At 36.2% G+C, this 21,792-nt stretch overlaps 1 protein-coding gene across 2 annotated transcripts; it reads right to left on the bottom strand.

The window, feature by feature from the left end:
- Positions 1-18,555: 18,555 nt before the first annotated feature.
- Positions 18,556-20,308, bottom strand: LOC311077503 (microfibril-associated glycoprotein 4-like). Of its 2 annotated transcripts, XM_084106042.1 has the most exons (7): positions 20,131-20,305; positions 19,938-20,002; positions 19,627-19,836; positions 19,450-19,546; positions 19,152-19,319; positions 18,724-19,019; positions 18,556-18,681 (listed from the first exon to the last, which is right to left on the bottom strand). In XM_084106042.1, exons 2-6 carry the CDS (start codon positions 19,941-19,943, stop codon positions 18,763-18,765), a joined length of 738 nt encoding a protein of 245 aa, XP_083962168.1. In that variant the 5' UTR covers positions 19,944-20,002; positions 20,131-20,305; the 3' UTR covers positions 18,556-18,681; positions 18,724-18,762. The 2 variants fall into 2 exon arrangements, with proteins under 2 accessions (XP_083962168.1, XP_083962167.1); XM_084106041.1 differs by having other exon boundaries at positions 18,556-19,019; positions 20,131-20,308.
- Between the last annotated feature and the right edge of the window lie 1,484 nt (positions 20,309-21,792).

Raw genomic sequence — 21,792 nt, 5'->3', positions numbered from 1 at the left:
AGTAATATTTTCCTCAGGGACACTACAATGCACTTCCTGATGCAATACTGTAGTAGACGGTTGCATAGTTATAATTTTCTCTCTAATATTATCAATCTTGTAAGTAAAGGAGTTCATAAAGTCATTACTGCTATGCTCTTTGGAAACTTCAGAAGTAGAAGCTTTATTTCTTGTTAATTTAGCCACTGTATCAAATAAATACCTAGGGTTGTGTTTGTTTTCTTCTAAGAGAGTCGAAAAATAAGCAGATCTAGCAGTTTGTAAGGCCTTTCTGTACGCAATCGTGCTCTCTCTCCACGAAATTCGAAAAATTTCTCGTTTTTTCCAGTTGCGCTCCATTTTTCTGGCTGCTCTCTTAAGGGCCCGATTGTGCTCTTTGTACCACGGCGTTGGACTATTTTCTTTAATCTTCTTTAAGCGCAAAGGAGCAACTGTGTCTAAAGTGCTGGAAAAGAGAGAGTCAAAAGTTTCTGTCGCAATATCGAGTTCTTTACGCTATCTGGGATGCTGAGATGATGAAACTGAGAGGAATATTATTAATAAATAAATCTTTAGTGGCAGAAGTGATAGGTCTAACATATTTGTAACATGGAGGGCCCTATCTTGCACCCAGTGCAATTGACTTTGTACACCGACCCATGTATCATTCCTATTTTGCACCCACCTACTTTTCCCTCCACAGATGCACGTTGGTTATCTAAGAAATACACTTGCGGGGCGGTTCAGCGCAAAGAGGAGGCGTGTTCCGGCGCAAACGTTCCCTCATGCTATTTTGCAGGTTTAGAAAACAATTCCGCCACTGGCCGGAAAAAAAAGTGGCGCGTTGCGCATGTTATTCATATGCTATTTTAAGGGCCATAATCAATGTAGCGTGTGCTCAACGCGCATACACTTTGATTCTCTCATCTACACACAGACGCAGCAGTTATCATTTTTGCAAATCATACATTATTATTATGATAGACAGATAGATAGATAGATAGATAGATAGATATTTTATTATAAAAGCATACATCTAGCTTACACATTTACCCAAATTATCACATGCCTGTTTAACCGAAGTTAATTTGGGTGTGTTTCTCCATCCCCAACGTCCCTGACGAGAACATCGGTCTCCTCGGCTGTGAACCGCTCCTCGCGTGCGCCTGGCAAATCCGCCGTTATAATAGGAATCCGCTATAGAACAAGCGCGCCTGCTCTTAAAGGGAATGTGAGATGACGCTCTGATTGGTTTATTTCACGTTACGCCCAAACCACACCTATGAATAATGAAGCTACTTCAGACCAACCCATTTTAGATTTGCGTCAGGCGCAAGAGTCATTTATCCCGCCGGTATAATAGCAACAGCGCCCAAGACCCGCCCACAAAGTTACTTGCGTTTCGCGCTTGATACTTGCATTTCAGATCGTTAAAATAGGGCCCGGAGTTGGCTTTGCAGCCTTGGTTAAATGAAGTTTACACAAGACTAGATAATGATCTGAGATGTCATCGCTCTGCTGCAGAATTTCAACAGCATAAACATTGATTCCATGTGACAATATTAGACTTAAAGTATGATTTTGACAATGAGTAGGTCCTGACACGTGTTGTCTAACTCCAAAAGAGTTTATAATGTCATTAAATGCCAATCCCAATGCATCTTTTTCGTTATCTACATGGATATTAAAACCACCAACAATTATGACTTTATCTGCAGTCAGTACTAACTCTGATAGAAAGTCAGCAAATTCTTTGATAGGGTCTGTATGGTGCCCTGGTGGCCTGTATACAGTAGCCAGCACAAATCTCAAACGTGAATTATTATTTACACTGTAAATAATATTATTTACACATGTATTTAATAAATAAAAAGCAAATATAGCAGACAATAATAACCGTGACCTGGAAGCGCCAGCGCGCCACGTTCACATGCATTGCACTGTGAACTAGAGCGCATCTTATCGTAAATGAATGAAACTCAGCGTAGGCCTATGCCTCATACATTAGCATTAAATATCTTTGCTGCATCCTTTCTAGAACAGACAAGGGCTTTCTTGCAGCTCGCATCAGCAGAGCATTGCATCGTCCACAGACCGCAAAACAATCAGCGGATGGCGGGCGGGTGCGGCTTTGAAATTTGATCAAAAAACGTTCGGATGATGAGTTTTGTGATGCGGTTGTGGATGAAAAAATACCCCATCTGCGTATCTCTATCGATAACAACATTGAACACTACACAAATATTAATTACATTTTTTTAATTTAGGCGATTAATTTCCCAAAAAATGTTCCCTATCCAACATTGGAGGTGAGGGCTCAAATTAAAACTTTGTGAAGAAAGGTAAAACCGATGGATCTCATTGCGAAATAAAATGTTACATCGCCTATATGTGCACATTTTGGGTTTAAACCAGATGGCAACGGAAAACCAGAAAATCTTGATGAGCCTGTGTGCAGAATATGTGGAAAAACGGTATTTGTTACATATGCCAACACCACCAATCTCAATAACCATCTGAAGATTAACCACCCCGCGGCCTACGTGACCCTTGGATTAAGCACTGCTTCTGCTGCCGCTCAACCATCCACATCTGGCCAGAGGCAGTTGAATATGGCCGAGGCATTTCCAAGGCAACGAAATATAAAAAAGACAGCGACAAATGGAGAGTACTAACAGATAGTGTGACTCGATATTTGGTATTAGGAATGGTACCCTTCCAGACAGTGGAAAAACGTTCATTTAAAGTAATGTTGAATACTTTCGACATACAGTACGAGTTGCCTGGGAGAAAGTACTTCTCACAAACAGCTGTTCCGGCCTTGTATAGTAAGGTAAAGGATGACGTGCAAAGAGAACTCCAGGAAATCAGTAATTTTGCACTGAAAATAGATATGTGGTCAAGCGTGAATATGACCCCATATATGAGCCTGACCGTTCACTACCTCGCAAAAGACTGGTCACTGAAATCCAAGTGTTTGGAAACAAGCTACACGCCTGAAAGCCACACAGCGGAACACTTGTCCGAATGCCTGCAGTTAGGGTTGCACGGCTGGGGTCTGGATGAAAAGAAGCTGTCGTGTATCACTACCAATAATGGAGTGAACATTGTTGCTGCAGTAAGGCAATTAGGATGGCCGTGGCTAAATTGTTTTGGACATAATTTGCATCTGGCTGTTACCAACAGTGTAAACAGTGATGTAAGAACTGATTTTCATGCTAAAACAAAACGCACCCTGCAATAAAGCCATAAAATGCACCCTGGACAGCAGATAGCAAAGACAGAGCACAGAACCTTGTCCTGCCCAAACTTATCTCCTTGTCCCCTTGTTTGACTTCAACTCATCCCCCCTCTCCCTCCTCAAGGCACTGAAAGTTCATTAAGAATGTCTATATAACACATATGGTGTATCTTGTGAATATGTTGTTTTTCCTTTTCATGTTTGGTGTCATTTTAAGGGTCACAGTGCGATTGGTAAATTGGTCTTAATTTCATTGCAGTCATTGGTTTAATGAGAAAGATTGAGAAATTAGGAGAATCCTGTTTCTCCTCTCTGGCTGATATCTCTTTACGATATCTCAAGAAACCAGGTGCTCCCCCCTGGGGTACATGGATTGGCCCAAACAACTCTAAACAACATTTGTATAACCCCTGTTGTTCTGATCTGGTATTTAAGGCAAGGGGACAGAGCATACTTTGGGACTCTTTACCAGGATCCCCCATAGTGATGTTTCAGTGCTTTCCGGTTGGAAAGCCCTGACACATTACTGTGTCTTTGTCAGGAAAACATTACTTACTTTTAGAGTCATCTTTGAGTAAATGATGTCATATATTTTCTGAATTGGCTTTTAATCATTTACTTCTGTAATTGGCATGATACATTTTTACCTGACAAATAAATGTTACATCTTGATTTATTCTGAAGCATTCTGAAATCAATGTTTTAATATATTAAGGAGGCTGGTGCTACCGCAAATCTTAGTTAAGGTAGGTCAAACTAAAGGCGCATGTATGAACGGAGCAGTAGACACGTCATCTGAAGACCTTTTGATTTCTGTCTATCACTGATTTAGCAAGTTGTATGGAAATGGCTAAATTAAACTACACTCTCTAGTTTGAGTGAGCAGTAGGCAACCGACCTTATTAGCAAACCCTACATCCTCTGACTCAAATCAGAATTAACAAGTTTGTGTCCGTGAGAAACACGAATTGGCCGACGTGATCTCTGTGCGGCATTGGGTCCATAATGAATTAATAACTGAAAGTATGGGATACTCAGAATAATCAAAGATCTAAATGAATTCATAATCAATATTTATGATTATTTTCTAATCAGAAATACGATCTAAATTTGATTATCATTTGAAATTGGAGTCAGATTACGCATAGAGCTAAAGTAATACTAAAATTAAGTTCCAATAAATTAAGTGAACTTCACTGGAGCGCTGAAAAGACATACACGTATTAAACCTTCGCCAGGCCGTTGGATTCCGTCGTTGGGCCAATGAATGGTCCTTACAGTGAAGCTGCCCGAACCGGCCGAGCTCTAGGTCTATGTCGGTCCCTAGTGAGCATTTTTTCTCAGAGCTGGAAGAAAAAGAAAGAGGACTTCAAATCCCACAGCACAGCCTTATGCTGGTAAGAATTGTTTCAGCCGATAGTTAAAGGGACACTCCACCCATTTGCATTAAGCTTTGCATTGTTAGAAACCCAGTCATACTATTGAATGGTCTTGCAACACTCTCTCATTTTCCCCTGAGACGGGAGAAATCCGTTATTTACCTCTTACACTTCCTCCCACAATGACGCAAAAATCGCCATTTTGCGTCATTGTCGGAGGAAGTGTAAGAGGGGGGAGATTTCTGTTGAGACTACAGACACTCATTCCTCATCTTTCCCAGGGGGCGGGACCCGCTCACGCTACAGACCTATTACAGATCAGTGGGTGGGACTTTACTCTCTGAAACTGAAAGCAATATCCTCCATCTTGTTTGAAGCTAAGCTAACAGGCGCTGTGGAGACAGATGTAAAGTTATGACAATAGCGGAGGAGAGTGCTCAATATGATATAGAAGAAGAGGATTTCGGAAGTCTGATGCTTGAATCAGGTGCTTGTGGCTACCTTTACAAGCCGCATTATAGCGAAGAGCAGCCGATGCAGAAGACCTGCCTGCCGCGGACGAGGAGCCCAGACTGGCTCGAGTTAGGGCGGACTGGTGGCGCCGGTGATCTCACTATGCAACTACGAACACAGAGATAGAGTCCGTCTGCGGCAAAGAATTTTAACGATGACAATTTCTCCTGGACGAAATCTCTGAATCAGACGAGGACACGGACGTTTGTGTTGAGAACTATCCTAGTTTCGCACCGCATATGTTCTGACTGAACATCCAGGTACCATGCAATAATTCACCTTTTCGAAAGAAATACAAACGAGGAGTAATGCACTAATGAGTTCGCCAACTAACTAGACATTTTGTGTGAAATGAATTTCAAGTTCTGGTGGTAGCTAGCCTTGTAGACGGAAGAGTGATTTCTCTTATAGGCAGATATGCGCTTTCTGGATTAGTGGGAGTGGCTTGCGGAGTTGTGCAATGTGGTGCATTGTGGGAGTTGTTGTCTTTCATACAAATGCGTCCTGAAGTTATTTTTTGTCTTTCCTCGGGTCACGAAGGCACCAAATTAAAAATTTATTTTACATTTCGACTACATATATGACCCACTTTCAATAAAAAACAATGTTCCTATGGGTGGAATGCCCCTTTAACTCTATATTATACTGTTTTATTAATATGCATGCTAAATTAACAGTAATTTTAAGCAATGCTGATATGGGTCTTGCAGATAAGGTTATAATATATACTAATATAGAGTAGCCTAGACTGTTTACTCATTAGATTTTCATTATGATATTCTATTAGTTTTTGCCAGAATTGGTTTCAGATAATTTTTTCATCTGCATATAAATCAATAAAGGCAGCCATATGCTATAGCATGGTACTCGTTTTATTTTTTCTATTACGTCCTCTTCCAATAATCAACTATATTTTATTTCACAGGATTGTCTGACACGGTGGGGAACAAAACAGAAAATGGTAGAGAGAATTTTGGAACAAGAGCAAGCGATCGCACGTGTCCTGGTCTCAGAAAGCACCAGCATCTGATTCTTAAATGACAAGATAAAGAAGTTTTAACATCGCTTCAAGAATCTCTAAAACTTGTGGCTGACTTCACTGACATTCTCTCTGGGGAACGTTATGCAACAGTTTCTTCAGTAAAGCCTGTCCTGCAACTGTTGACATGCGATCTTTTAAAACCAAACCCTAATGAAACGGATCTGACACAAAATATAAAACGCAAAACGTCCAGCGTACTGGAGGACAAATACAGTGCCCCAGTCACTCAGGAGCTTTTGGCAAAGTCATCTTTCCTTGACCCAAGATACAGAGGCAATGGGGGGGATGGATTGGAGGAGACAAGAGATGCACTCCGGGGGGAAATTGTATCAGCTGACGAGGGAAACGGAGGCGGAGTTAGTGGTGCTTCGGAGGCTGCTACTGCTGGAGATGATTCGGGAGAGGTCTGTGCACCACCCCCTCTTAAGAAGAGAAATCTTGGAGATCTCCTTAATAAACGGAGGTCTGAAATCTCTGCCCCTTTACCGATCAGAGCGCGCGCTGACACGGAGTTAACCCGCTATCTCCAAGAACAACCAATTGACTCAACGGCTGATCCACTAACATGGTGGCGAGACAATGAAACACGCTATTCACTCTTAGCAAAATTGGCACGTAAATACATGTGTATTTGTGCTACAAGCACAGCATCAGAGCGAGTTTTTAGCACTTCGGGGAACATAGCTACCCCTGTCAGATCGTCACTAAAACCGGGTAAAGTGAACATGTTGGTGTTCCTGTCACGGAACTTGGAAGTCGAAAAAGATTAGGAATTTAAAATGTCATTGCACTTTTTTTGTTTCCTGTATTTAGTTAGTTTAATTAAGGTATTATTACAACAGTCGTTGTTCGATTTTTTTTTCTTTGATAAAGGTATGTAGATTTTATCATCTGTAATTTAGGCCTAGGCTACTCATTAATTTTTATGCAGCTCTTATAGAATTTAAGTAGCCTACTTTTTTTAAAGGATTTGTTTACTGTGTGTGATTTATTTAAAACAAAGCACGTTCATTGCAAAGGTTTTTTTTTTGTTAAGGATTTGTTTACTGTCAGCGATTCATATAATGGAAAGCACATTCAGTGCTAGTTGTCTTGCTGTTAATTTTAAATAAACGTAGAGCAAGTAGCTAATCAGTGTCTGCTCGTTTATTCAAACTAAGTTTATTCAACCCCCCCGACGACGGTTATGTTACGAACCGTCACATTTGACTTAACCGTCATCACCAATTATGAAACCGGCACACCCCTACCCATGAGTCCCTTATAAAGGCCTATTCCATTCAACGGTGTGTTTCTATACACTGTAAAAAAAAATCCTAATTTTACAGAAAATAACTGTGATTTTTTGACGATCATTTTCTTTAATTTTAAATTGTACTCAAAACACTGTAAAAAAAAAAATATATATACATATATATATATATATATATATATATATATATATATATATACATATATATATACATATATATATATATACATATATATATATATACATATATACATATATATATATACATATATATATATATACATATATATATTATGGGGGGCCAAACAGGAAATAATTCTATGTAAATCTGAATATATAGTTAAAACTCTGAATATATAATTGTAAATCCTGAATATATAAATGTAACCCTGAATATATAGTTATAACTCTGAATATATAAATGTAAATCTGAATATATAGTTATAACTCTGAATATATAAATGTAAATCTGAATATATACACTCAAAAAAAAATTTGTGTCTAAAAATAAGATTTATGTATTTGAATTGCATAACAAATTCCCATGCATTTGCTTTACATAGTTTTAACATAAACCAATCAATACTCCTGAATGTGATTCATATGTTTAAGTCATACATAAATGAAACAGATAAGATTTATGTAATTGTATTAATAAACTGAATGTGATTTATATTTGTCAGTCGTATGTAAATGAAACAGGTAAGATTTATGTAATAGTACACAGAAAAACGGCCATGTTAAATTAACACTGCTCAGTGTTCATATGTGTGCACACTACAGAGGTAAAGCGGTATTGAAGTTAATGAGATAATTAAGTGATGATTTAGCATTAATTATGAACACCTGCTGTTAACAAGCAGAATCACTGAAGGAAAGAGAAACACAAGAACTACAACTGACTTCAGCCACAGCCTTAGATTGACATCAACTGAAGATAAAAGAAGACATTAAATCTGTGAAGATCTCAGCAGAGGAGGATTAAACAACTCCACAAACAGAATTACCAGCTTCACTTATTACTAACCAGACTGACTTTATTTCATTTCCGTTTGAATTAAATCACTAGTTGTATTTTAAAGTCACCATGATGGTGGTTAGCGTTTGCTTTAGTTGGGCTCTTGACCATTGACTCTTTAATATAACATTTTCTCTGGCTGCTATAATTATGTGTTTATAAAACACGTTTGTTGCAGCAAAAAAGCCAAGAGAAAAAGAGATCAAGTGATGTTGGCTGTTTATTGATGATGATGATGACAAAGTCATCATCATGTAATTGCCTCATTCGCTGATCTTGTTCAGTGTCTAATGCTTTTTATTATTGTTTTATTCATAACAGAAGCCATTTGATTTTACAGCATGAAATCTAACAGTGTTGTTTATCAAACAATATACTTATTTTTTTTAATAGTTAGTGCACAAAAACCTTTCATCTATGGCATTACTTAGACTCACACAGACATCAAGAAACAGCATATGAATCTCAACAATGGTGACAAAAGATACAAAAAATCCTGACGCATAATTTATTAATGCCGCAATGCATGCTGGGAGATATGGGTGAGTTTTGATTGGTGGTACCCAGCATGCACTGCAGCATGAAGCATTTCATTGATTGTCACCATTGTTGAGAGTCATACACTGATTCTTGATGTCTAAGTAATAATGTAGAAGAGAAAGTTTAATGCACTAAATGTTTTTAAAATTCTTTATATTATTTGATTAACTGTTGGATCTAATGCTATCAGGTCACACAGCTACTATAATAAATAAAATAAAATCACATAACCCCAATAATCAAAGCATTAGACACTGAAAAAGTTAAGAGATTCAGGCTTCATCAATAAACAGCCAACATCACTTGATCTCTTTTTCTCTTGGCTTTTTCGCTGCAACAAATGTGTTTTATAAACACATAATTATAGCAACCAGAGAAAATGGTCAAGAGTCCAACTAAAGCAAACGCTAACCACCATCATGGTGACTTTAAAATACAACTATTGATTTCATTAAAACGGAAATGAAATAAAGTCAGTCTGGTTAGTAATAAGTGAAGCTGGTAATGCTGTTTGTGGAGTTGTTTAATCCTCCTCTGCTGAGATCTTCACAGATTTAATGTCTTCTTTTCTCTTCAGTTGATTTCATCTAAGGCTGTGTCTGAAGTCAGTTGTAGTTCTTGTGTTTCTCTTTCCTTCAGTGATTCTGCTTGTTAACAGCAGGTGTTCATAATTAATGCTCAATCATCACTTAATTATCTCATTAACTTCAACACTGCTTTAACTCTGTAGTGTGCACACATATGAACACTGAGCAGTGCTAATTTAACATGGGCGTTTTTCTGTGTACTATTACATAAATCTTACCTGATTCATTTACATATGACTGACAAATATAAATCACATTCAGTTTATTAATACAATTACATACATCTTATCTGTTTCATTTAGATATGACTTAAAAATATGAATCACATTCAGATTATTGATTGGTTTATGTTAAAACTATGTAATCCAAATGCATGGGAATTTGTTATGCAATTCAAATACATAAATCTTATTTTTAGACACAATTTTTTTTTTGAGTGTAGTTATAACTCTGAATATATAAATGTAACTCTGAATATATAGTTATAACTCTGAATATATAAATGTAAATCCTGAATATATAGTTATAACTCTGAATATATAAATGTAAATCCCGAATATATAGTTATAACTCTGAATATATAAATGTAAATCCTGAATATATAGTTATAACTCTGAATATATAAATGTAAATCCTGAATATATAGTTATAACTCTGAATATATAAATGTAAATCTGAATATATAAATGTAAATCCTGAATATATAGTTATAACTCTGAATATATAAATGTAAATCCCGAATATATAGTTATAACTCTGAATATATAAATGTAATTCTGAATATATAGTTATAACTCTGAATATATAAATGTAAATCCTGAATATATAGTTATAACTCTGAATATATAAATGTAAATCCCGAATATATAGTTATAACTCTGAATATATAAATGTAAATCCCGAATATATAGTTAAAACTCTGAATATATAAATGTAATTCTGAATATATAGTTATAACTCTGAATATATAAATGTAAATCCTGAATATATAGTTATAACTCTGAATATATAAATGTAAATCTGAATATATAAATGTAAATCCCGAATATATAGTTAAAACTCTGAATATATAAATGTAATTCTGAATATATAGTTATAACTCTGAATATATAAATGTAAATCCTGAATATATAGTTATAACTCTGAATATATAAATGTAAATCTGAATATATAAATGTAAATCCTGAATATATAGTTATAACTCAGCATGTGAGCTCCTCTCAATATTCCGCTCTATGCCAATGCGCTCCACTCAATCGCTCACGGCCCAAGCGCTCAAATCCCGCTCCGACATGAAATCTCAGTGTAACGTAGGCTACTGTACTATAGCCTTTGTTGATTATTTTTAAGGCATTGTTGGGGGCATTTACCATTTTGCATAGGTGGCCTCAGCACATTGTTTGTGTGATAATAGGCCATTCTTTAAACTTTATTAGTTTCAGAAAGATTCTCGCGGATACAGAGACAGTTGAAAGGCAGATCTTTATTTTACAAAAGCACAAGGTTTTGGTGTTATTGTGAATGTACACAAATAAAAGTAGACCCTTTGTAGTTGTCTTACACACTAATCTGTATGGCCAAAAATTGACGGAGTTTCTTCCGCTGTCATTAAAGAAAAATCCATCAGAACGCGCTGGCGCGTTCGTTGTACAGGGTTAGAGAAAAGCTTATTTAGTTTCATATTTATGTTTAAATAATATGCTGGGCTGCATTTCCCGAAAACCTTCTTTTACGCTATCATTCTTAAGTTATAACTCAGGCTTTACCTTAACGTTAATAAGTGTTTCCCGAAACGTTCTTAGTACGAATAATTTAGAATGAATAATTCAAACGAATGTCCAAAAAAAATAATTATAATAATTAAATAAATTTAATGGGGGGAAAAATCATTTATTCTTGCCGCCCTAGGCGGCTGCCTAGTTCGCCTATAGGCACGCCGCACGCCGCGCGCCGGCCCTGCTTGCATGTTTATCACTAGCAGTGGTTTATGAAACTTCAAAGGGTTCCTTTAAAATGACACCAAAATTGTGTATTTAGACCACTGTATGTGGGTATGGGAAGCTTTTCAATTTGGGTAGGCCAAATTGACGGAAATCCCTCAAAATGGTCTCAGAGTTTAGGTTAAACATACTCCTATAGCTAATCTACTGCCTAACGGTTTGCCAGTTGATACAACTTTGGATAATATAATTAATAACAACATAAAATCACGTCAGTGTAATGACAATGTTCTTTGCATGAAAACACTTCAATTAGCAGAATTATATTTGTATAGACTGAGATGTAAAGAAACAGTGGTGGCCACTATCGTAATGAACTGTCAATAGTGATAAGGTAGGCTATACACTGTTAGACCTTACCGGGTTTTTTTACAGTAAAATACTGGCAACACTGTTGCCAGTAAAATACTGTTAATTGTACAGTTCTTTACTGTAATCTAGTTTGTTTCTGTAAAAATGCACTAAATTATAGTTAACTAATTTCACTTGCAGAAACCGACTGCCTTAAATTGACCAACTGTCATTTAAATGTATTAGCTAAAATTTATAATGCATTAATAATGTGAGCAAAGCATTACTGTGAACTTCTTTCATTTGAGACCACTAAAAAACTATTGTACATAAAAAGATTTCCACTGGATCAGCAACTACACAGTCACCGCCTGTTAAATAAAGCAACATGCAGCATATCATCAATGTTTGTAGATCTTCTCCTGGACTGAAGCACAGGCTCTACTCTTCAGCACAACGGTGACCCAAAAAAATAATTTTACAGTAAACTACTGGCAACAGTGTTGCCAGTATAAACCTGTTTTATAACTTACAGTTTATTACTGTTAAAATACATTTTGTGGGTGTGTCTTTTTTATCTTACACAGTTAACCCTTTCAACCCCTCAGGGAAATCCACACTACGAGTAAAAAGTAACGATGCAGTGAGATAATTAAGGGAATATGTAAGTGATTGAAAGCAGAATCACTGAAGAAAAGAGAAACACAAGAACAGAAAATAGAGAAACACAATAACTACGACTGACTTCCAGCCATTACACATTATTACACTTATTATTAACCAGTATGACTTTATTTCTGTCATACAGAAGTTGTTATTGAGATGTTTAATTGAAAATGTTTGGTTTGAAGTTACCGTTATAGAGATCAGTGCTTGCTTTAGTTAGGATGCTGATGCTAAAACATTAGTTTTTCTTTTGCTGCTTTAGCTGTGTTTTTGCAAGTCACACTTGTGCACACACAGTTTATGAATGACTGCAGTTATAATGATTATGATGACAAAATCATCATATTGGCTGTTCATTCACTAAGGAATTCATTTTCACTTATTCAGAGTTTAATCCTCAAGTAAAGTGTTACATTACCACCACTGTGAAAACGCAGCAATAAGATACAATGACTCTTTTTTTTTAACACATGATGCATAACCAGAGAAACAGAGCTACACTGTGTTTTAGAAACACAGAGATATCACAATTTAGCACATGAATCTCAACAATGGTGGCAATATTTCTTTTTTATTATTATTATTATTCATGCAGCAGTGCATGCTGGGAGTTTTATATTATCCTGAAACCCAGCATGCATTGCGACATGAAACTTTTCACCATTGCTGAGATTCATATGCTGATTGTTGATATCTGTGTGTGTCTGAGTCAAGCAGGAGCAAAATAAAATTGAATGCACTGTATGATTACAATATTCTTCAGAAGACCTGATTACAGAAATATTGATTTCATTTTGTAGATTCAAAGATATATGCTAAACATGAGATAACTATAATTTCAATGACTATATACAAGAAAAATCTGAAAATCAGACATGTCCAGGATGATTGTGACATCATCACAAAAAAATAAAAACACCTGATCATTTTCCTCTTGACTTTTTCTTGCCATAACAAATGTGTTTTATAAACTCACTGTTACAGCAGACAGAGAGAGATGAATGGTAAGAAGTCCAGGGACAAGAGACCAACTAAAGCAAATACTGATCTCCATCATGGTGACAACAAATTTTATTAATAACTAAATCTCTGTTAATTCTCAACAAGAACTTTTGTACATGTATGAAAGAAATAATCGTAAACTGGTTTGTAAACTGGTTTCACACTCAGTGTGGCTGGAAGTCAGTTGTAGTTTTTGTGTTTCTCTTTTTTCTGTTCTTGTTTCTCTGTCCTTCAGTGATTCTGCTTATCAGGTGTTCATCAGTGTCTCAATTCACTCACTTCTTTTCATTCAAGTGGACTATATTAGTGAACTAATGTAGGGAATAGTGAATGAGGGTATAGGGTGTGATTGGGAAAACAGCCTCTGAGTGTCGACTTTGAGCACTGTTCATTCACAGTATATTCCTGTAGGCTATTTTTATTTTCTACGGTATATTACTGTTTTAATGGAAAATGGTATTATATTGTCAGAATTTTACAGCAAGGGTTAACAGTGTAGTTAAGAGTGCTCCAGACCAACCATACGAACGAATGACTTACAGAAGGTATTCTTAACTAAGAACGTTTCGGGAAACACTTATTAACGTTAAGGTAAAGCCTGAGTTATAACTTAAGAATGATAGCGTAAAAGTAGGTTTTCGGGAAATGCAGCCCAGCATATTATTTAAACATAAATATGAAACTAAATAAGCTTTTCTCTAACCCTGTACAACGAACGCGCCAGCGCGTTCTGATGGATTTTTCTTTAATGACAGCGGAAGAAACTCCGTAAATTTTTGGCCATACAGATTAGTGTGTAAGACAACTACAAAGGGTCTACTTTTATTTGTGTACATTCACAATAACACCAAAACCTTGTGCTTTTGTAAAATAAAGATCTGCCTTTCAACTGTCTCTGTATCCGCGAGAATCTTTCTGAAACTAATAAAGTTTAAAGAATGGCCTATTATCACACAAACAATGTGCTGAGGCCACCTATGCAAAATGGTAAATGCCCCCAACAATGCCTTAAAAATAATCAACAAAGGCTATAGTACAGTAGCCTACGTTACACTGAGATTTCATGTCGGAGCGGGATTTGAGTGCTTGGGCCGTGAGCGATTGAGTGGAGCGCATTGGCATAGAGCGGAATATTGAGAGGAGCTCACATGCTGAGTTATAACTATATATTCAGGATTTACATTTATATATTCAGATTTACATTTATATATTCAGAGTTATAACTATATATTCAGAATTACATTTATATATTCAGAGTTATAACGATATATTCGGGATTTACATTTATATATTCAGATTTACATTTATATATTCAGAGTTATAACTATATATTCAGGATTTACATTTATATATTCAGAGTTATAACTATATATTCGGGATTTACATTTATATATTCAGAGTTATAACTATATATTCAGGATTTACATTTATATATTCAGAGTTATAACTATATATTCAGGATTTACATTTATATATTCAGATTTACATTTATATATTCAGAGTTATAACTATATATTCAGGATTTACATTTATATATTCAGAGTTATAACTATATATTCAGAATTACATTTATATATTCAGAGTTTTAACTATATATTCGGGATTTACATTTATATATTCAGATTTACATTTATATATTCAGAGTTATAACTATATATTCAGGATTTACATTTATATATTCAGAGTTATAACTATATATTCAGAATTACATTTATATATTCAGAGTTTTAACTATATATTCGGGATTTACATTTATATATTCAGAGTTATAACTATATATTCGGGATTTACATTTATATATTCAGAGTTATAACTATATATTCGGGATTTACATTTATATATTCAGAGTTATAACTATATATTCAGGATTTACATTTATATATTCAGAGTTATAACTATATATTCAGAGTTACATTTATATATTCAGAGTTATAACTATATATTCAGATTTACATTTATATATTCAGAGTTATAACTATATATTCAGGGTTACATTTATATATTCAGGATTTACAACTATATATTCGGATTTACATAGAATTATTTCCTGTTTGGCCCCCCATAATATATATACATATATATATATATACACATATATATATATACACATATATATATATACAAAGGTTTTGAGCTGGTTGATTTTTTTAGTCGTATAGAGACATCAAGAATCAACATATGAATCTCAACAATGGTGACAACCAACAAAGCCTTTTTGTGACTTTATAGTAGTTCAGATTTTTTTTTATTGTCACCATTGTTGCGATTCATACGCTGATTCTTGATGTCTGAGTGAGTCTATATGATCCTGTCAAAACATTTTCTGTATAATGACTGCATAAAATCTGAGTATCACAGCCCTGCAGGATCTTCTATAGCAGTTTTATCATGCAAAATGAACAACTAATATTTAACGACTTAATCAGATATTTCATTTCAGGTGGTATTAATAAAGCAGAACACTACATGATGACTATTACACATTCTTCTGTTTGTGAATTTTGTGCACTGGGATTTCAATTTCTTCTTGCAGTGATTTTAATTGGTTTTGACTCACTTCACTGGCACGGCAAATATCCACTAAATCAGGTTCCCGTAACAACCTGCCTCTGATCTGGGGCCTCATTTATAAAAGGCGTACGCCGCTCTCTACGCAATATTTGGTATTTATAAAAAGCAAACTTGTCGGGAAAATGTGCGGTCCTTCACGCAAGCTCTGACCCAGGCGTACGCACAAAAACGGGTGAAATGAGAAATGGCGACACCGTCGGCAGATGGAAGAAACACGTGAAAGTGTGTGAGACTGTAGATCGTTGTGTAAAAGAAATGGCAATACAATGGCAATACTGCCTCTCATAAATAACATGAAGACTTCACAAAGCAAGTCTTACAATTAACAGCCTACACGAACACCCGTTTGATCGATCTGCAGTGTAAAACAAACAAAATCAAAGATTACAACAGAAATGCAAATTAACACATATTTGCAAAAAGATATAAATATGTTCTGCAATAATATTAGCATGTTATGCAATTCATCCTCATAACACATCTGTAGCTTGTCAGATGCAATCAAATGGATGGTAATAAAATGCCATAATGCCATCACAATGCGTAATAACGCACAATGGCTGATCTTGCGCTTCACGCTTGCGCGTGAGTGAAGTTACGTTTCTTGGTTTTCCTCTGTGTTTGCCATGATTTCGCAATCTATGAATATTAACTTGTGGGCGTTTCACGGACTATTTATGAGCAACTATGGGTGTGACATGAAGCCGCAAAAGCTGCGCTACTTTTAGAATTGATTGTGATTTATTAAGGGAAAACTGCGTAGGATGTGCGTGCGCACGTTTTTATAAATCCGAATATTTCTGTGCGTACGCACGTCCTATGTTTCATCCGTACGCCACTTCTGACGCAAATCCTACGCAAAGTTTTATAAATGAGGCCCCTGGTCATTTGTAATACCACAAACAATTCGGTCCCTTATCAGTGACTCAGTAAGTTCTCCAAACTCACAATCCTTCGCTTTATTCTTTAAGTCTTTCACATAAGCATCAATCGACTCTGTTTGGCCTTGTGCTCTAATAAAGAACAAATGTCTCAGGTATGTCAGGTTTTTTCGTGGTTCGCAGTATTTGGCAAACAGCTCTTTTAATGTCTCGAAGTCGTCAACATCATCATCAAATGTAAACGTGTTGAATACCTTGATTGCATCGTCTCCTGCGACGTGCAGAAAAGTGGCACGCTTTATTTTTTCCGACTTCTCTGAGATTCCACTCGTGATAAGATACAGTTCAAATCGCTGGATCCAACCTCTCCAATTTTCGGCTAGGTTTCCTTCCAAGCACAGAGCTCCCGGGGGCTTCAGCTGATCCATAATTTATAACTTTAACCACTTTCAACACCATGTAATGTATTGAAGACAGGAAACTGCATGTGGTTGAACTGAACTCTCTTTACTTGTGTGTGTCTATCTAACACAGATGGTGACGCAATGGCGCCTCACAGTGTTCACACAATTACACTACAACATGTACACATAATACATGACAGAAAACATTAAAAAAAATTATGTTTTCACAACATTTCCAAAATGAGAAAACTTTAATACTTACAAAAAAAAACGGTTGTTTGGAACGTTCAGAAAACATTCAGAAATAACGTTTTCATAACTTAATGGGAATGTTAGAAAAACATTCTAAGAACATATTTTTGTATCTGAGAATGTTGTTCTATGAACGTTTTCTCTCAACATTATGAGAACATCAGTCAAGTACAAATAACATCACAAGGACGTTCTAAAAACTTTGTTCTAAGAACGTTTTTCTCTCAACGTTACGAGAATGTATTTTAACTCCATAAACATTATACGAACGTTCCAGAAACATTATTTCAGGAAAGTTTTTTACTAACATTTACATAACATTTACATAACGTTAGTGAAAGTTATAGGAACGTTCCCTGTTAGCTGGGTTGTGTTGTTCAGTCACTCTTTATATCTGTTAGATTCTTACGCCCCTCCTTTGGGTTACAGAAGAAATTTATATTGCAAAAGCCTTGATTCTTGGCACATAGCGTGTGTTAATGAAAGCTGCCTGTTTCTTTTGTCATTTATTAAACTGTTGTTTGCCTTTTATTTTGACAGGATAGTGGAGAAGCAGCAGAAAGTACAGCATTAGCGCAACTCTGACATGATGACAATTTAATCTGAGTTCAATGATCATGAAACATCTATAAATCGTTGAGTCACTCGCATCTTCAATTTAACTTTTATCAGTAAGAGCACTTGTTATTTCAGTCACTCTTGCACTGCACAACGTTGAAATACTAACTGGTGATAAGTTACATGGTTAGCAGAATACTCATAAACTATAAAAATAAGTAAGTAAGTTCTTTTATAAATTTCACAATAATAAATATCTGTGCGACACACCAAAATAAATGCCTAAAAATCTATCTATTGCATTGTTTTATTGGAGATTTTTCAATGGAGAAATTATACTGATCAGTTTCAATAATTAACAGATTACATTGACACATAATGAGTTTGTTGCAGGAGTTGTTTAAAGTTTATTGTTGATTCATTTCAGATGTAAATTTAAATTGACCCAAAACTAAAAAGAAAATAGCTGATGAGATTACACAAAATATCAGCCAGATATATTCTAAATTACACAATTAACAGATTAAAGGAAACCGTTTGACCTTAATTTATTTTCTTTCTCTCACTGTAATGATTCTTCAAATGTCTAAGACACAGGTTTGATCTTCATGCTGATGGATTTCATACCGACATTCCAATTCTTCTTCCAGTGGTACCAAACATCTCCAATGCAGGAATGAGTGGGATCTTCCCCCCATAAATACACACCGTTGGGGTTTGCATAGTAACAGTCGTTGTACCAAAATGCCCCGAGATACAGTTTGGCACAGTTCTTCTCACGGAGGTCTTGGTCTTTGTCAAAGGTGGAGAACTTCTGTCCATTATGGTAGGTCAGAGAGTCGCCTGCAGAGAAGAAGAGCATCATTGAGGACATTAACATTATATTTAGATGAAGAATACTTCAGTAAAATCCCAAAGACTTTTGAAAGTACATGAACAAGTGCACTCGAGTGTTAAAGTATAAAAGTGTCCTACCTGCTCCTCCATCCTTGAACCCTGAAACTTGCAGTTTATACCCGTCAGATTCAGGACCCACAGAGAAGGACGAGTACAGAGCAAAAACCTTCCTTCCTTCAAAGTCCTCCAGATCCACTCTCAGCATGTACTTTCTGTTACGTGTCAGCTGGTACATGTTCTCCAGCCCTGTTTACACACACACACACACACACACATCAAGAACATGTTCAACCAAACACTGGACATGATTATCAACACTTCTATCAAAACCATTTCTTGACACCAAATACCAATGTTTAAAGCTGTGAGATCTTACCCAGCCAGTATTCGCCCTCGGTTGCCCCGAATCCTCTCTTGTACTGATTCCACGGCCGATAGAAATTCACACTGCCGTCCATTCTCCTCTGAAACACCTGTGATGGGTTTATATAGAATATATGATTCATAATGTATGTTCTGATGTGTGTTTGATGATCTAAAGTCACATTCGTACCGTCCATCCTCCGTTGTCATCATCTTTCCCATCTGAGACCATGTGACAGTAAACCCAGACAGGAACGTCTCCTGCTGGATAGATGGAGTAAATCCCACTGACTGTTTCTCCTGATTTATAGACATCAGAACAGTCGGCCGGCTTGGAAACATCAGCAACACAAACAGATGCCATGAAAACCGAGAGCAGAGCCGCGACACACACCGTCATCTGGAGAGACACGACTGATCAAGATCCTCATTTATAATGATCAATTCACACTGAAATTATAATAAAAGTAAAACAGTCGCTGTAAATGCGGATGAACTTACCGCCATCGTCTCAATCTTTTCTCAGCTGATCACTGCAGATTATAATCAATGTTTTATTTATAAATCTGGAAGAAATCAAAGCAAAAATATCATCAGATTATTGTTGTTTGTGTTCATTTTTCTGAATTACACTGTTGTAGAAATGTCTTAATATTCCATGAGGTAAAAGATGAAGAATGAAACAGTAACTCACCGTTTGTGTTGTGCCTTGTGTTGTTCAGTCACTCTTTATATCTGTTAGATTCTTACGCCCCTACTTTGTGTTACAGAAGAAATTTATATTGCAAAACCCTTGATTCTTGGCATATAGCGTTTTTGCTTTTATCTAGCTATAAATCGTTGAGTCACTTGCATCTTCAATTGAACTTTTATCAGTAAGAGCATCTGTCATTTCAGTCACTCTTGCACTGCGCAATGTTTAAATACTAACTGGTGATAAGTTACATGGTAAGCAGGCTTGAAACGCAAAGTCATACAGTTTCCAAAAACTGTGCAAAAAATGTCCTTAACTGTTTCATAGTGGCCACTACAGTGGACAGCTATTCAAAAAGCATTTTCTTGCATATGCATGGGTTTTGATGGCACATCAACCTCTACAGTGGACCCCAGTGCATCATCCTGTACACTGCCACCAAGTGGAAAGCCGTTGTGTGTCGATTTTTTCCCCCTCCAAACCAAGATGGCCGACAGCCAGATCCCAATTTGCTCAGGAATATCCACCCATTCCTTCTATCAAGCAATATCTAATGAGTCATATCACAGTTACATTTTCCAAGTATTTTTAGATTCTGATTAATCATCTGTCCACTATAGTGGACCTCATGCATCACTAGCTGTATTTCAGCTGCAATTCATACTATTACTGTAACTGATGTTCTTGAAAATACTCAATCTGCAGTAACTTTTTTTGACTGTAAACAAATGTATTTGTGTTATTAGAATATAATTTGCATTAACATCAAAAAAGTGATGTGATTACATTGCGGTACGTAGACACAGGAGAGGAATAAGGATGGTGGTGAACAGTGATTTATTGAAATACAAGGGTGCAGGGATGCGGTGAGCAGGGTAGAGGAGTCCAAAGAAGACAGAGTAAAGGAAGACGCTGGAGACTAGTGATGTGTCGTCCGCGAACGAGATTCTTTGTAGTGAACGAGAAGAGCCAAGAGACTTCTGTCGAGGAGAGCTGAATCTTTATTTGGGGCAGGACTTTATTTGGATGGGCACACCATGCGGCCAATCACATGGGAGGACAGACTAGGACAGACTTTATCAATGCAAAAATGTTCTCCATGAACACCTGCGATTACTGATAAAGCACCAACTTAAAGTCAAGGGTCAAGAGCCCAACTAAATTTTTTTACACTGATCTCCATTATGGTGACCTCAAACGAAACATTTTCAATAAGACATCAACATCTAAACCTCTGTTAATTCTCAATAAGAACTTCTGTAGACGTGACCGACATAAAGTCAGTCTGGTTAGTGATAAGTGAAGCTGGTAATGCTGTTTGTGGAGTTGTTTAATCAGATTTTCAGAGAGTTAATGTCTTTTATCTTCAGTTCATCTAAGGCTGAATAAAGTTGTAGTTTGTGTTATTATTACTCTTTCGAAAGATGATTGAAAGAATGTGGGCGTTCACACTAACATCACACTAACCTTTAAAGGAAAACTCCACCATTGTTTGAAATAGGGCTTATTCACCTTCTTTCCTACATTTAGATAGGTGGGCAAATGCATTTTTGTCTCAGTGCATGCATTGTTTTAGTTTGACAGGGTCGGCGCTAGCTTAGCTTAGCATAATGAATGGAATCCTTTGTTGCCAGCTAGCATGTCATGAGTAAAAGTGATATA

This window comes from Abramis brama (genome assembly GCF_963993115.1).
Source record: "Abramis brama genome assembly, chromosome: 2".
In the NCBI taxonomy this organism is placed as follows: domain Eukaryota; kingdom Metazoa; phylum Chordata; class Actinopteri; order Cypriniformes; family Leuciscidae; genus Abramis; species Abramis brama.
Note: the sequence above shows the minus strand (reverse complement) of the source record. Positions and strands in the feature narration are given on the sequence as shown.